The 16,956-nt window shown below is 36.6% G+C and overlaps 2 protein-coding genes across 14 annotated transcripts in view; one reads left to right on the top strand and one right to left on the bottom strand.

Annotated features, from left to right (window-relative positions):
• Positions 1 to 16,956, top strand: part of LOC311087309 (uncharacterized protein) — a 504,672-nt gene that overhangs the window by 22,181 nt on the left and 465,535 nt on the right. For all 9 annotated transcript variants that reach the window (XM_084120622.1, XM_084120620.1, XM_084120623.1 and 6 more), the window contains exons 9-10: positions 1,077 to 1,247; positions 12,131 to 12,304. In XM_084120622.1, the coding sequence (XP_083976748.1) occupies positions 1,077 to 1,247; positions 12,131 to 12,304 (345 nt within the window). The remainder of the gene's footprint in view (positions 1 to 1,076; positions 1,248 to 12,130; positions 12,305 to 16,956) is intronic.
• On the bottom strand, positions 4,161 to 10,898 carry LOC311087352 (uncharacterized protein). Of its 5 annotated transcripts, none has more exons than XR_014607216.1 (8): positions 8,525 to 9,361; positions 5,866 to 5,954; positions 5,678 to 5,780; positions 5,458 to 5,594; positions 5,313 to 5,372; positions 5,026 to 5,244; positions 4,639 to 4,823; positions 4,161 to 4,563 (listed from the first exon to the last, which is right to left on the bottom strand). XR_014607216.1 is itself a non-coding variant. In XM_084120698.1 (5 exons), the coding sequence occupies exons 1-5, from the start codon at positions 8,555 to 8,557 to the stop codon at positions 4,542 to 4,544; spliced, it is 384 nt and encodes a 127-aa protein (XP_083976824.1). In that variant the 5' UTR covers positions 8,558 to 9,361; the 3' UTR covers positions 4,168 to 4,541. The 5 variants fall into 5 exon arrangements, 1 of the variants encoding a protein (XP_083976824.1); XR_014607217.1 differs by having other exon boundaries at positions 4,705 to 4,823; XR_014607215.1 differs by lacking the exon at positions 8,525 to 9,361 and adding an exon at positions 10,073 to 10,898 and having other exon boundaries at positions 4,162 to 4,563.

Here is a 16,956-nt window from a genome sequence, read left to right as displayed (position 1 = left end):
CCTTGAATGTCATTGCTCTAATTTATTTTTTATATTTTGATATTTCATATTTTGTTCAAATGTTTAATACATCTGCTGTTCATATGTTCATTTATTAGTGTGTTAAATGATTAGAATGTTGTCCCGGTTTTAAAATAAAGCACAGCAATGATATTTGAGTTTCTCCCTTTTCAGGAAAAGTATCGAAGTATCAAATCGCAATTCTTGACTTGGTATCGAAACAATAATTTTGGTATCTTGTCAACACTATTCTCGTATAAAGAACAGCACTTTCTCACGTAACGCAGTGAAGCAGCCGCTGCACGAGAGAATAGTTGATTCTCGAGCCGTCGATATCAGCAGATTCAGCAGCATCTCCACGGACAGCACCGGGTAACGGCGCACGTACAAAGGCATATCTTAAGCGGCTTCCTAAGGTATGGTTCAGGGAACACGCCTAGAAAGGGTACACCTTTAGTTAAGTTATACCTTTAGAGTCTTCGTAGCGCTGAGAGACACGTTATCGGGAAACCCAGCCCAGGTCTATGAGTCTCCAGATGCCCACAAACATGCAGTTTCACAGGCCAGTTTTCTCTGTGCTGATGTTTCTCACTCCTCCTGCTTTAAATACAGAAAGATCTTAATTTCACACTCTGTATTCATACTGAAAATCATGATCTAGTGAGCTTTTGCCCTTCTGCTCTGTGAGACCTTTCTGTTCTTATGAGTTTGCTTTAGGACTGAGTGTTGCTCTTGCTTCTTTTAAATCTATTCTAAAAGAAATATCCTTCCTGTAGCTCAAACAGTAGAGCGTTGGCGCTTGCAACGCCATGGTCATGGGTTCGATTCCCAGGGAAAGCAAGAACTGATTAGAATGTAAATGTGTTGCTTGAAATGCAATGTAAGTCTCTTTGGATAAAAGTGTCTGCCAAATGCATAAATGTAAAATATTTATTTGTGTATTTAAATGTTCAAAGAAAGTGTTAAATCTAGATAACTAACTAGAGCTTGTCTTTAGAACAATAATGTTTTTTTTTCATATCATTTTTTGTAATGCAGTGGACATGTATCTGAGAGCTGAATTGCCTCTTCTGCAGGTTTGTGAGTCCTGCTGCTGAGGAAGCCTGTCAGTATGTGAATAGAGTTGTGGGAATAAACCCGTTACTCCAGAGAGAGCTGAATCTGAGTAAACATGAACTAGGAGACACACGAGTGAATCAGATCGCTGCTCTACTGCAGGATAAACACTGTCAACTCAACACACTGACGTGAGTATTGCTCATTTATTTATAATATCTCTTTGTTAGCTGACGATAATATTTCCAGACAGAATGTTTGTTTTGAATAATAATTATGGTTTATATTTATTTATTTCGGCAGACTGTGAATTTTGGTGCAGCATATACTGTAACTTGTAAAAATGTAAATAAGTGCATTTTAAATAGGGCTGAACGATTTTAGAAAATAATCTAATTGCGATTTAGTTTTACCAATATTGCGATTGCGATTTAATATGCGATTATTTTTAAGCTCTTTATCTTTTCTATTATTCAACAAAAACAAGCAATAAATCATTGTTTAATAGGCAAGGGAATCTTTAGGCATCTCATGAGCCGATCACATTTTTTTCTTTATTTATTTTTATTTAATTACATAATTATAAGTAGGCCTACTTATAATAATTACACATTAAAAAACTACATTAATAAAAATACATGTTAATAATTTTAACAAATATAGCTTCAAAACAAATAAAGAGGGGAACAAAATATTACAAGCAATAAACAAAGAGTGTTTTCAGTATTTAGGAGTCGGCTGTCTGAACGTGTTCATCTCTTTTGAAATGATAAGATGTGCTTTGTCCTGTCTGTTTAATAACTTAAGATATAACTGACTGTGTCATAAAAGCATTTTGAGATGCAAGTGCATTTAAGCACGTAGACGGAGTCGCTGCAGCCGCATGCTCAAACGCTCTTCGCAAAGCGCTCGCGAGTATTTGAAATAGAAAGCAGATTCTGTCTGTAATTTTCAGATTTTTAATATATAAGCCAACTGCATTCAGAGACATGATGCCTTCGTAGAGCATTTGTGAGTAAAATACCGGCGGGCGAGACCACACACCACAGAAGTAGCATCACGCAGACCGCGCGCATCTCAGTTCTTGAGCAATGGTGTGTGTGTGTGTGTGTGTGTGACAGAGGAATTAGAAGCAAGCAGAATACGGTTGTTTATAAAGCACACGCGTCATCTCGTATCTGTGTTTAAAACTAAGCTCAGGCATAAATCTGAAATGATCTTAATGGATACAGAATCGTTGGAGAGAATCTATAACACAATATCACATAGATTAAACATAAACTGTTATTTCCTGTAGCCAGGCCTATATGCGTAGCGTGCCAAGTTGATGCTTCATCTGCAGTGCAGACTGGGATACTCTCGCGTGTCACGTGACCAGACTGTAATCGCAGATTTGCGGTTAAAAAATCGCATTTCATCATATCGCGATATTATCGCAAATGCAATTAATCGTTCAGCCCTAGTTTTAAAGGTCTGTGATCAGTGTCTGCCTGTAATAAGATCCACTGAAGGTAAGTTGACTGAACGCTAGTGATGGGCGCTTTCGAAACACGCTTCATGAACCTGTGAAAACTTTACGAGTCTTTGTTTTCAATCAGTGGTTCGGAGTGTGTGTCAAACTGCCAAAGTCACATGATTTCAGTAAACGAGGCTTCGTTACGTCAGAACTGTGTCCAAACGTTTGGAAATGTCAGTGGTTCACCACTGGGGGGCGATGATCTCTGTGAACACATGAATCATCAGATTCACTGAGATTGAACAAGTGTCTGTGGGTTTTACCTGATCTCTGATCAGTTTTATACATGTGTAGACGTTTTAATTGCAATAATAGTAGGTAATAGTCTCTTATTGGCCTGTTTAGCTGAGTTATCTATTACAGTGCTATGCATAAGTTTAGACACCCATGCTAAAGTTGACTAAAAAGAGGAATAAAAAATCATCTTTTGGAAATTGAACTTAATGCCTTAATTTAAAAAATTTGGAAAAATCCAACCTTTAAGGACACCAATTTTCTTTGTGAATGAATAATGTATCGTAAATAAATAAATGTTCTTCCTTAAAATACATGGTGCATAAGTGAGTACACCCCTATGTTAAATTCCCATAGAGGCAGGCAGATTTTTAAAATGTGTGGTGTGGTGTATGGTGAATAATCGGGTCCGGCTGAAGAAATGGGTCCGGGCTGAGGACCCAAGCAATCCGATTGGCTCAAAGCCCGTTTTATGGGTAATCGCTTTAGTGCCTGGTTACAAATCATACAAAATCACTTTATTATAGAAGACGTTTGTACTACGTTATAACGAATCATTAATGTATTTAATGTATTCTAAAGTATACGTTTCATATACTAGTATTTAACCGAAGCTATAGATTGTGAAATTAAACATTTCTCGTTGGTAGTGTTTTTTAGTTAGCTTAGATAATAGCATAGCATACAGCTAACGTTATCCGATGATCGTGATCATCGTGAGCTTTTCCTGAGCTTATACTGCACTGATACTGCCTTACCATATTCACAGCCATTCGTAATGCAATTATAATTATGTAATTATTTTGTACACTTTTATTTATTAAAATATTCTTAAAATAATGATTATTTGTGTATATTACTATTTTTCGTATTACCAGTTTAGACATTTAAATAAATTACAGAATGCTAGCTATGTTTTGTGGGTATAAATATTAAATCTAACCTTGACTAAAGAACAGTATAATAAAATTATGGAATCACAATTTTTAATGTAATTAATCAAACCCCTTAATTCATATAATAATCTTTTATTTGAAAGAAATAACATTTTTAAAGTATGTTTTGTGACAAAGTTATTTGTTACTAAGCAATGGGGCATAAAATGCTTTTTTATTACAAGCATGTCATTTGTGTACTAATGCTTATGATTTATGTCAGAATTAATTCTTAATACAGAACATCATACAACACAATAACATTTAATGTAATAAAATGAGAGAACCAAAACTTATATAAAAATTTAATTAAATTACACAATACAATACATAATGAATTCAACTGAATTATGAGATGTAATATATTACATTTTTATTAACACAAAACTACAAGCAAAATGCACATCGTTTTTGGACATTTATAGAGCTTTTTAAAATACACAACAATACAAAGCAGCTTTAAACAGACATACTCTAGTATGTATTTACTTTCCTAAACACTTTTGTGATAGTCCTCTGGCTATACATTGTGGAGATTTAAAAACAATTAATGTTGAGTTAGCTGTGTTAAAATATTTAATGAACTGTAAGGTTAAAGTTTTTTGAGAGCTAATGAGACACAAATAGATGCAGTGTCTTTTGCTGTATGTAAAGTCAGATCTTTAGTTTGAAGTAAATTCATGTTGTATGTGCAGTCAATTCTTTGTGGAACCATCCTAAGGCCTAGATGATGCAGTCAGTCAGTTTCCCCTTTAGATGGTGCGGTCGTGACCTGGTAGGTGAGGAGGCTGGACTAGGTGTCATGGACTGACTTGAGGAACTCTGTAAAAACACACAAACAACATGTCACATGCAACTGTACACTTGCAGTCTTAAGTGCTATGGCACATCACTCACTGTTTTTGCTTTGATATGCAAGCCCAAAGGTGCAACGCAGCTGCAGACGCAGTTAGCTCGTTGAACCTGGGTGCCATGGATGGACTGGCTTAAAAGGCTATTTTAATGACACACTCCACAAGATAAGATATATCAGCCCAAAAGTGACTGAAACCTTCCGTTCGTCTCAGTATTGTAAGGCTGATCTGTACAACAAAAGATAAAAAAAAAGTAATTACTTAATGAGTTAGTTTAATGAGTTAGTTCACAAAAACATATAAAAATCAGCCATCAGTTTCTTCCAACATATTATCAAATGATACCAGGGTGAGAAAATGATGTGTTTTTTTGGTGATATAAAAAATTTGAGTACTTATTTGTACCAACACAATCCCATAAAATGCTTACCTCAGGAATCAATTCACACATTACAAGGTCAGTATGTTCAAGCTTTTTGTCCTTCTTTTGCTCAAACACAATGTTGTCGATGTGTCCTAGAAGTTCCTCAACATGTGCTGACAAGGCTGGATGAAAGCTCTTAGGTTTTGCCATTTTCCCAGTCTTCATTTGCCACCATTTGTTCCACGTGGGTTTCACCAAGCCTTTCACAATTCCTTGAAACAACTCCTGAAAAAAATATTTAGTATAGCAAACAATATCTAGCCATTTAAAATTTTGTAAGGTCTTATATGTACCTGAATTTCAGCATCACTGACAAGAGAACAAATTCCTTTTTTTTCACCTCCTCGACTGTCCTAAATTTAAAAAATCAACGATCTACTTGATTTATTAAACTTTTAAGTTGATTTATATGAATGAGGACACTCATTTTACACATACCTTTTATACGTCATATGCTGAACAGCATATGCTGCCATTGATGATGCGTGATATCTTCTCAGATGCCACAGATCTTCTCCCTGTATCACCTCGTTTTTCATAGAGGTCCATTTGTCCCTCACCTCCATTTCTGCCATCTAATGCAATAAACACAGTTGTTAAAGTAATGTAGATAAAAATAAAATAAAATAAATAAATAAAAGCATTTTTTTTAACTTACTGTACAAACCAAAACCCCACAGTTGTTAGAGTCAGCCAGCCTCCACTGTTCTGGGTACTCAACAGTCCATTTTCCCAAGTCCCAAGTATTTCGGAAGGCATTGCTTTTGTACAAAAGAAAAAAGAAATTAATAAATGTACATTAGTAAATAAAGATCACAATTTTAACATTTACAAAGCACATAATACCATAGTATAGCCAGGTCCATCGCAGAAATTGACTTGTAGTTGCCAGTGGGGTCGTAAACTCGAATACGTTTCAGCAAACCATCCAAGACCTTTACAACATAAACAGAAACTGCTTTAACCGGAGTAACAACTGTTGAGCAAAAATTAATAAAAAATTTATTAAGCACGCTCAACTGAACACATCACACTAATTTTCAAGTAATTTCAGTGTTTAATTTGCATAAAAATGAGTGTCCTCGAAACCACTATTTGGCGGCAAAATAGTGGCTTCGCGGACACGGTGGTTTTTAAGCTCAGCTTTCGAAATATTTTGATGAAACCTGTTTATCAGCACTCAGCGGGCTCCCCTGAGTCCGTAGCACCAAGTGTCATCCCAAAATTCCACTGTCCGTGAAACCACTATTTTGCACAGTGTAACAAATGCTACCTGGGATCTCCATATCTCAGCTCTGGAAGGCTCTAGAGCAGGGATAGGCAACTCCGGTCCTGGAGGGCCACTGTCCTGCAGAGTTTAGCTTCAGCCCTGATAAAAACTCACCTGCCTGTATCTATCTAGTAATCCTGAAAACACTGATTGCCTTGTTCAGGTGTGTTTAATTAGGGTTGGAGCTAAACTCTGCAGGACAGTGGCCCTCCAGGACCGGAGTTGCCTATCCCTGCTCTAGAGCCTCCAATCTTGCACTCCTGTCTGCGCATCAGCACCCTCTATCCGAATCCAAGGTTTCAAGAAGATCCAAGAAACTTTATTTTTCGACCCAAAAAAAACGACATACATTGATGACTCGTTATAACGTAGTACAAACGTCTTCTATAATAAAGTGATTTTGTATGATTTATAACCAGGCACTTAAGCGATTACCCATAAAACGTGCTTTGAACCAATCGGATTGCTTGGGTCCTAAGCCCGGACCCATTTCTTCAGCCGGACCCGATTGTTCATCACACCGGACCCGATTGTTCCAGGTAGTGTTGGGTCCAAGTCCACCATTGTCGAGTCCGAGTCGAGTCCAAGTCCTTAACAATCGAGTCCGAGTCCAAGTCCGAGTCCAAAGAGGGCCGAGTCGCACTTGAGTCCGAGTCCTTAACATCCGAGTCCGAGTCGAGTCCGGCCGAGTCCACAAAGATTTAAATGGTTTTAAATTGACCTTTCACAAAGACCCGCCCCTCTTACTGTCGCTACGTCCGACAAGCCATTCCGCTCTCACTCCACATGTTCTCACACAGTGAAATATATATTGCGGAGCAAAGAGTACACTGACAATGCGCCAACAGACAAGACAAGGCTACTTCTGGTATGAAATAAAGTCTCAGCTTTCAAATTTTGTAATTTTTATGAAATTAAAACAATACACACCGTTTTGTGGTGCTTTAATATAGGCCTCAACTCAAGCAGCACATGAACTGATAATATCTTCTAGTTATAGCACGAATTAAACATGAATGAACATCAGAACTGCAAAAAGAATTCAATACAAACCATTTTTCAAGTTCAAGTCCAATGACTTTAATCTACTATCTGGTTTGGTTTGTTTGTCGGACACAAATGGCAGGTATCTGCATTATGATTGGTCAGATCGCATGTCAATCAAATTCCAGTGAAAGGTCTCAACACTGAGCTCTTAAATTAATATGTTAAACCTTACAAAATGACTCCAATGTATAGTTACAGTCATACGTTTACCTATCGTACATCTTTCAGATTCTGCAAGGTAATGCTCAAGAATATAACACGATGCATTAAGAGCCAGGAGTAAACTTTTGAGCAAGATGACGTTGATTTTTAAAATTTTATTTATTTTGATTATCTTATTTTGTTTTACATGCTAATATCTTATTTAGCCTCTAAATGGCAGGACTAAATTAATTAATGAATTTTTAAATAAAATAAGAGCAATTTACACCAATGATCCAGTTCAAAAATGTACACCCCCTGGCTCCTAATGGTTGCTTCCTTCTTGAGCATCACTAAATGTTTGCAGGGTTTGTAATAGTTGTGTATGAGTCCATCAGTTGTCTTCAGTGTGACAAGATGGATCTCACAATCATAGTCACTGCTAGTAAGGAGAAATATGCAAAAGATGCTGGAAAAGCAAAGAATGTGCAGGAGCTGGAGGATTTTTCCTCATGAACAACCATTAAAAAAAAAAAAAAAACTTGTGGATCATTCAGGTAATGAAACACAATATTAAAATCAAGCCTATGTAATTTGTCTTGTATTTTGTGTTTGTATTTTTTCTTGTGGACTAGGCTATTAAACATCCATTATGTGAAAAAGATTTTTCAGGGCAGTAATAAATAGAAACAATGTTTTTATGATCATCCTCATTAAAAAATAAATAAATATTACATTTTGGAGATTCTGCAAGGTGTATGTAAACTTATGACTAAAGTGTAGGCTAAATCAATGTAACAAAAATCATATTAGACGCAAACATGTTGCTTTGGTTATCACGTTCTCATGTTGCTATGGTTACTGTGTCAATCATCGCAATTTCATGACTCACAGGACTAAAATTCTGCGGATTCTCTCCCACATTTAAATGCAGTTATCACTCTTTTTAATTTACAGTGTGAACGTAACCACTGGTCCTCTACAAGCATGAAAAAATATATCATTTACATAGTCAATAGCGCTCACTTTAAGCCATCACTTACTTACCGCGTTCTGCACTCTCACTGAAACTCTCGTCATAAACACTGAAGTTGTCCGCACTGCACAGCGAATCTCTTATTTATATCGCGCCAAGACTTTGTTGTTTATGAGGAGATTTGCGAAAGGATAAAACTCGCGCTGATTCTGAACATACGTTTTGAGCGACTTCTCCGCATGGTGACTCAAAACGCCTCTGATTGGCCACTGTGTTCATGCGCTTAATATACATATCTGTGATTGGCTACAATGCTCAACACTGACACAACACAATGTAAGCAGTTTCGTTTTTGAATAATATTGTGTCCTCCAGTGCCCGGACTCGACTGTACTCGGCAAATTTTCCGAGTCTAAAATGTCCGTGTCAAGTCCGAGTGCAAATTCATCCGAGTGCGTGACAAGTCCGAGTTCATTAAACCCCAACTCTAGTTCCGTCTATGGATTGTTCATCACACCGGTCGCCATGTTGCCCCTCCATCTTGAAACTACATTAGCCAAAGAGGGACATACCTGTAAATTCAAGCTTCGCCTTTCGCGCTTTACATTCAGTGACACCGTGACGAATGCGAGGGGGAGATTACTCGCGAGCGCCGGCAGATTTGAAAGATAGTGTGTGTGTGTGTGTGTGTGTGTGTGTACTCACATTTGAAAGAGAGAATTAAAGCGTCAACGCGACAGACAAATCAGCAAGACCATAGTCAATATTGGAGTAACTTTTCCCAGATGGAAAGAGCTCATGAGGAGAAGATTTTAAAACGGACGCTGAGGTTGCCTGCTTTCTTCTCGACAGGTAATTCAGCCTGTTGTAATTCATTTGTGTAAATTCGAAGTTTTATAGTTGCTTGTCTAATAGCATGGTTGTGCATAACGGCAGAACGACCTCTAGTATAGGGTGACCATACGTCCTGTTTAACCAGGACATGTTTGGCCAGGATTTCGAGATCGCCCAAAATGCCCGGGATTCGGCTTTTGCTTTCTACAGTCACCATTCATTATGTTTACATTATTACATTATTTGACACTGACACGTACGTGCCAGCTTTGCAGGTCATGCGTTCTGCTTCACACGGATCCCGATCGAGACGAAAACACAGGAATTTTCTTAGCAATGATAAAACGCAAGACAACCGATCACTTGTTTAGCGTTCATGTAAACACTACATTCAGATTCACCAATCGGAATTAATTCAGTCCTAATGAATCAAAAGGTGTGCATGTAAACAAAATGAATGGCGACGATAAAGCAAAAGCCGTATCCCGGATATTTTGGGCGATCTCGAAACCCCGGCCGGACATGTCCTGGAATATGGTCACCCTACTCTAGTATAACTTCATCCTCGCGTCAGTGGTGAACAAGTGTTGTTTACCTTGTAACATAAATCTGTGCTGCGACGGATCACAGGTGATGAATAGTTTTAAAGGCGCAATTTTTTAAGCTATATAAAAAAAAGGACACTGTAAATTTTAGTTATTTTTAATTGCTTTTACTTTGTACACATTGTAACGTTAGCCTAATCTGATTATGCTGGGATAGCCGATTCCAAGGGTGGCGTTTACCTCCTGACACCTGTCCTGTAGTTTTATTCATTTTAGACGTATTGTTTATTATTGTCATGGACGAAGTCGATAACTGAAAGCCATGTTAATCTTGGAATAATACGGCCACCGTAGGAGTTAAAACGCCCTCAGAATTGAGAGGAACAGAAACTAATATTCACTGGGTAGTCATATACAATTTCACCGCTAGATGGGGGTAAAACACACAGTGCAGCTTTAACAGTTCAGTTCCTATTCATGTTTCAGTTTAAGGCCTATAATACAAAAATAGCCATTAATGAATTGTGATCTGAGGAGAGTTTCTGCAGTGGTTCAAATTAAAATCAGTGTTAAACAAATAATTATACATTAACTGGATCATGATGCTTTAAGTAATTAACCGAATACATTAATCTACAAATTACATCTAACTGATTTTATCATATGTGTGATACAATTTAAAAGCAAGCCTCTCAACACTGTAAATTATAAGCACTTTTTAAGTTATTATTGTTGCTTAATTGGTTGATGTTTCTCTGAGATTTGCTCATTTCTTTCAAGGTATTCTTTATTCCCACTGCTTTATGCATATAATGTTTGTCCATCAAAGCTCTGGTAGTATTTTCTAACAACTAAAATACTTTCTCTATGTTGTTTTCATGTGTCATGAGCTCTATATTTTAAGATGTACTAGGTGTTGATGAATCACATTCAGTTAATGTGAAGGGCCTGTGTCGGGGGTGTCCTGATCCTGGAGGGTCAATGTCCTGCAAAGTTCAGCTTCAGCCCAATAAACACTCCTGAACCAGCTCAGCAAGTCTTCAGGGTTACTAGAAATATCCAGGCTTCACTCTCTGAAGAAGATGGTACAGAAACGTCCCTGGGATGTCACCCTTTTAAAAGTACCTGTTTATTATATAAATATTAGATATATATTCAGAGCTTGTGTAGCTGATGACTTGTGTAGGAATAGGCTGGAGTTAAACTGCAGGACATTGGTCCTCCAGAAGCTGGACTGGTCTCCTCTGGCTTGGGTTAAATGTTGTTAAATCTATAAATGAATCTGCACAGCTGGGTGTCTGTCTGGCTGCAAAAATATCAAAGGAAATGTTCATTCGTTTTTTTTTTTTTGTTTAATATTGAAAGTAGAAAAAAGAGAAAACAGTTTCTTTATTGTTTTTCAATTTTTTCAACACTAAAAATCGCTTTTCGTTCTCAGGTAGAAACATTTATAAACAGCTTGAATATTTGATTTCTACACGTAGGCGGGAATGAAACGCTCCTTTCCTCTGATTTGTCAGCCGAAGATCAGACTGTCCCGTCATCAGTTCTTCCTCAGCTCCGCTCAGCAGAATAAAAGTCCTCCGCTGCTGCAGTTGTGCGGATTCTGAACGCGTTTATTGCAACTACTACATTTCATCTTCTTCTCATCAAACACCCAGACTAATGGCTCGACACGACCCGCACCGGGGAAGAGCCTCGACAGGGCTTTCTTATGAGGCTTTCAGTCCTCAAGTGCCAGGGGGTCCGTGAAATAATTTACTATAACCTACTGTGTTTTCCGGACTATAAACTAAAGTCACGTTTTTATCATGAAACACATTGTGATTTATTCCAGAGTGACCTAGGCCTTTATAATGCATTTAACTTAGTTCACATAATCTAAATGTTGACTTTCTAAAGTAGACGCTCCAAGAAGGATATTCGCTGTATTTTGGTTTATATATATATATACTTTTTAACCACAAATGCCCGTCTTGTACCATCTCTGAGATGTGCCACGTATTACATCATCACGTTGGAAAGGTCACGCGTCACGTCATCAAAAATGTGTTTCTTGGGTTTCATGACCCTTTAAAAATGATATGAAATGAATGTGTAAACATGAATACATCAACAATTTCAACCTTTGTTTTGTTACAGTGTTGGTAGTATATTTAAATGAACAATGTGTAGTCTTTCTCCATGTTACCTTTACCTTGATATCCCTGTTTATTTGTCAGCAAAAGTCTGCTGGATGAAGATGAACACGTTAGTTGATCATCATAGATCTGAGTCATTTTCTCTTTCTGTCTTCAGTCTGAATAGATGCAGTATTACAGAGAAACAGAGTCTCATCCTGACTTCAGCTCTGAAATCAAACCCGTCACACCTGAGAGAGCTGGACCTGACCTTGAATAAACTAGGAGACTCTGGAGTGAAAAACCTCAGTGATCTACTGATGAACCCACAACTCAAGCTGGAGAAACTACAGTTAGTATCATTATACTGTACAGCAATTACAGTGTGACTGAAGTTTATTTATTTGAAGACAGCAGGGCTTATGTGTCAGTGTTTATAGCAGTGCACTTTCTGGGGTTTTAAACTAAAACACTTTATTCTCAATATCTCACAGTGAATCTGAGTTCACATTATATTTGTGTAAAATTCTTCACATTCATGATTTGTTTGTGAGATAATCTCTCTTCCTCTGTTTGTGTCTTTCTAGTGTACGGGTCTGTGGCATTACAGATGTTTCTTCTCTAACTCAGTCTTTGACTAACTCAAAAGCACTGCAGTTTCTAAAAGAGCTTGAGCTGAGAGATAATATGATAGGAGACTCACAGCAGCGACTCAGAGACGAGCTACGAGACTCAAACTGTGTCCTGAGGTGAGGAAACATCACTGAGATATTAAAGAGATCTTCATTTACCTCTGATATGTGAACAAACCTTTCAAACATTCGTGAAAGGAAATTATCATTAAGCTTTATTGCAACAAAGGGTTTGTGTGAGAACAAAATGTGAAGTTATTGAAATGTTTAACACAAAGGAGGAAAGAGAAGAAAAGCTCACTGTCACAGCTTTATACATCAACACCTGCTTTATGAACTGTGTCAGTAGAAGTGAATCATTTCAGTGTGAAAACAGACTTGGTCAGATTGTAGGAAAACGCTGCACTCCTGCTAAAATCAGTGCAGTTCCAGCTTCAGCTCTCAGCGTCCAGCTCACATGAGGAATGTCTCTGTCTCTAGTGTGTTTTTACTGTGACAAGCAACACGTCACACTACTTTACACTTACTTTACTCTCAGTTATTTACTAAGAGCCTACAAACATGTTTAAACTAGAGGACAAACGGCTTTAACTAAAGGTTTGTGTTTGAACTCAAAATAACATTTGTATTTGCTCCCTGTGGTTTATTCCATACGCCGTACACTCATTAGTTTCTCCTTTACAGAGACTCAATAGGAGTCGCACACACACACACACACACATATGAACATGATTCATGCTTTACATCCATTATATTTAAAACACAAATATCTATCCAACATCATGTAGAGTCAGTAATTAATCTGATTACAGGAATTCAATTTAACTTATTTTTACAAAAAAAAACAGTAATTGAAATATAATAATTTGCACTTTGTTCCACTGAACACTGATTGTTTTCTCTTCTGTTCCACTTTACAGAGTAGATGAAGATCGATCACCAAACATCCCTGATGAAGATCGATCTCCAAACTCTGATAAATGTGTTATATCGTAGTGTGAAATGATCATGAGAGGAGCAGAAACCATCAGCTGATCCACAGAAGAGTCTCACTACTGTCTATGAGGAGAAATAAATGTGTAAATGTGTTTCATAAAGGTGGAAGAGACTCAGACTTCACAATTAAATAAAGCAGCGTGTGTGTTAGCATGCGTATTAGAAACGTGATATTGAATGATCAATGTTGGTTTAGGATGTATAATAATTATTTATAATAATTAATTATTATAAATATCTATTTAGTTTTGTGTGAAATCCAAGTTTTGGAATTGGGAATATATTGTTGATTCTGATTTGTATATTTCATTGATATTTTATGTGAAGTTGTACATGTCTTATATAAAAAAAATATTATTTATAGATTTTTTTTGTAAAATCTATGTTTTGGAATACATTTGTGACTCTGATCTGTTATATATGTGTGTGTGTGTGTGTGTGTGTGTGTGTGTGTATATATATATACAGTGAGGAAAATAAGTATTTGAACACTCTGCTATTTTGCAAGTTCTCCCACTTGGAAATCATGGAGGGGTCTGAAATTGTCATCGTAGGTGCATGTCCACTGTGAGAGACATCATCTAAAAAAAAAATCCAGAAATCACAATACAGTGTGGTATTTTTTTATATATATATAAATCTCAATAAATGACTTTTCCACAAATGGTTTACAGTGTCTTTTTCTTTAACCAATCAAATTTATCAATAAAACAATTTTATAGAAACATGTCTCAGTGTCTTTTCTATAAACCACATTCAAGAGTTTCTTATAAAAACTCTTTACAGTGCTTTTCTTCATAATAAGGTTTATTATAAAAACCTTATACAGTGTTTCCATATAATCAGGTTTCTTATAAAAACCTTATAACGTGTCCTTCTTATACAACACTTTTCTTACACAAAGTCACAATTATACTTAATACCCTATTATAAGCCTATATGAGGCATTAATCATAACAGAATAAATTGCATGTTTACCTAACAATAATCGCATACTATGATGCAAGTGTAACCCAGTACATTAATTTGGGTCACTAGTAATTATAATTAGTATTAGTTTATTCATATCGCTATGAAACTAATAGTAAGAGAAGAATAAGAAATAAATTGTATTTATTTTATTATAAATAATTCAAAGAATAGAAAAATGTTTCTGAATTAATTTGATTGGTGAGGTGAAAGGTTAGAGAGAAAGTTTCCAGAGAAAGATCGGTATCAAGCTGAGACGCGACCGGAGATAAGAGATTGTGAACGACCCGAGTGATATTAAATCAATTGAGTGAGTTAAGAAAGAATAAACTGTGATAATTTAGCAATAAGTTATTAACAAGCACAGTAGATTTATGAGTTATTGGTTCTTTAGAGAGCTCGCGTGTGTAAAGTGCCTCGTGAAAATTGAGCGCGCCGTGCAGAAACTATAAGTTACTGAAGAGATAGGAGAAATTTTCAAATCATTCCTTTGGAAAATTGCTTTTCTTTTGTTCCTTGATCCATATTTCTCCTTGGTGAGTACTGTTTTCTTTATGAGAAGTGTGTTTGACTAATGAGAATATGTTTTTGTAATGTGAACAATGCATTGGTAAAGTGGGTAATAATATGAAAAAATGTTGAAAATGTTTTATAATATACCATGTGATTGTATGTAGTTACGTTAAATAATGCAGAGACGTATTATTTGTTGAGATTGTGTATTTTTCTCTACTGGGAAGTGTGTGCCATGCGGTGCTAGCTTGCTAGCTCTGTATATAGATTAATGTGTTAATCGAGCACATGGTGATTAGCATGCATATGTATTTAAATGATTGAAGAGAGTCATATTGATTGTTTAAAAAGGTTTATTTGAATGAGATCTAATAATTGTGTTTGGCTTTGTTTTTCAAGGCCGGGTTTTTTGTTTGTTTTTTGGTATATTTTTTTCTTTTCTTTGATCTAATTCTCTGTTGAGAGTTCCTGAATTGCTGCTGAGGTTCCGTTTCGATTCCGTGATTTCTGTCCTGCTGTGGATTTCCTATCCCTGGTTGGACTGGCGAGCCATCCCATCACTTCGTCCCTGGAAACCTGTAAAAAGTGTTGTGAGAAACAAAGTTTCTGAGTGGGTAGGACAGAACTACACACATTGCATATTTTTCCAATTTACCTGGATTTTCCTGAAGACAAGAATTCAAGTTTTTTTCTTCTTCATGGACTGAACTGTTTCCATTTTGATGAACATTCTTATTTCTTATTTTTGCAATTGAGACAACAACTGTTGAATCTGAAATTGAAATATTGAGGTTGAGATTTAGAAAAGTGACATTGGGAAATTCTGATTGTGTTTCTCTGGTACATGTCATTTAATTGAAATACTGTATATTTCCGTCATTTAATTGTTTTATCTTTATTTCATTTCTATAATTATTCCGACAACCAACAAAGAGAAAAAATATACTTACCTTTTATATAATTAATTGCAGTCAAGTAGTCTTGAGTGATTTTGTTCATTTGAATTTGTTATATATATATATATTTTGCTAGTTTTGCTTCAGTGAGTCGACCCGAAAATCTTCTGAATCTGGTCCATAATCGGAAATTTATAAGATCTAGAAAACGAGCCACGCGCTACACAAACCCATGATATTTATGTTTTCTTATTTTGTTTTGTTTATTGTCATTATGATTGTTCATTGTTAAAGAACTGGGGCCTGTACCATGAAGGCGGTTTAGGTGGCTAGCCAGCTATGTTTCAGTTTAGTTTCCGCCAACCCTGGGTTTTAGGTACTATGAAAGTAGCTCGGCTTTAATCGGTGTTCGTTGCCATGGTATCTTACGCTGCACGGCTAACCTGCTCCGGGGCAGGTTATGTTCTGGATTCAAGATCTCAGACTGAAGTTTGACCAATCAGCTGAGAGCAAAGAAACATATAGGTGACGTAACTTATTCCAAGTGTCTGTTGCAATGGCTTCACCTTTTCTTCCAAATCCGGTGGACATCTCAGCGCAAATTGTTTGACGAACACATCGTAGAGAAATAGTTTTTAGCCAGACAAAATCCCCTTGCCTTAACTGATAGTTACTTGTATGAAAGATACAGATTTTCCGCGGAAGCAATGTCTTATCTTGCGAACTTCTTGAGCCGCACATAAAGAATTTAACACGTTGAATTCATGCACTTACTGTACCGCAAATTGTATTGCGTTGGGGTTTTTTTTTTTTTTTTTTTTTTTTTTTTTAAGTGGTATACTTGCACGGTGGGTGACGCACAGAAGCTAGGGGAAAATATGGTATGTTTGTCAAACCATTCGCAAGATGGTCCTCGCTCTGCATGAGTACATGAATAGTTTCATTAATAGTGTTCCCCGGACATTTATCGACCATGTCCATAAAAGAGGACTTTTATA

The sequence above is a fragment of the Abramis brama genome (genome assembly GCF_963993115.1).
Source record: "Abramis brama genome assembly, chromosome: 7".
NCBI classification, from domain to species: domain Eukaryota; kingdom Metazoa; phylum Chordata; class Actinopteri; order Cypriniformes; family Leuciscidae; genus Abramis; species Abramis brama.
This window is presented reverse-complemented; position numbering and strand designations above follow the sequence as displayed.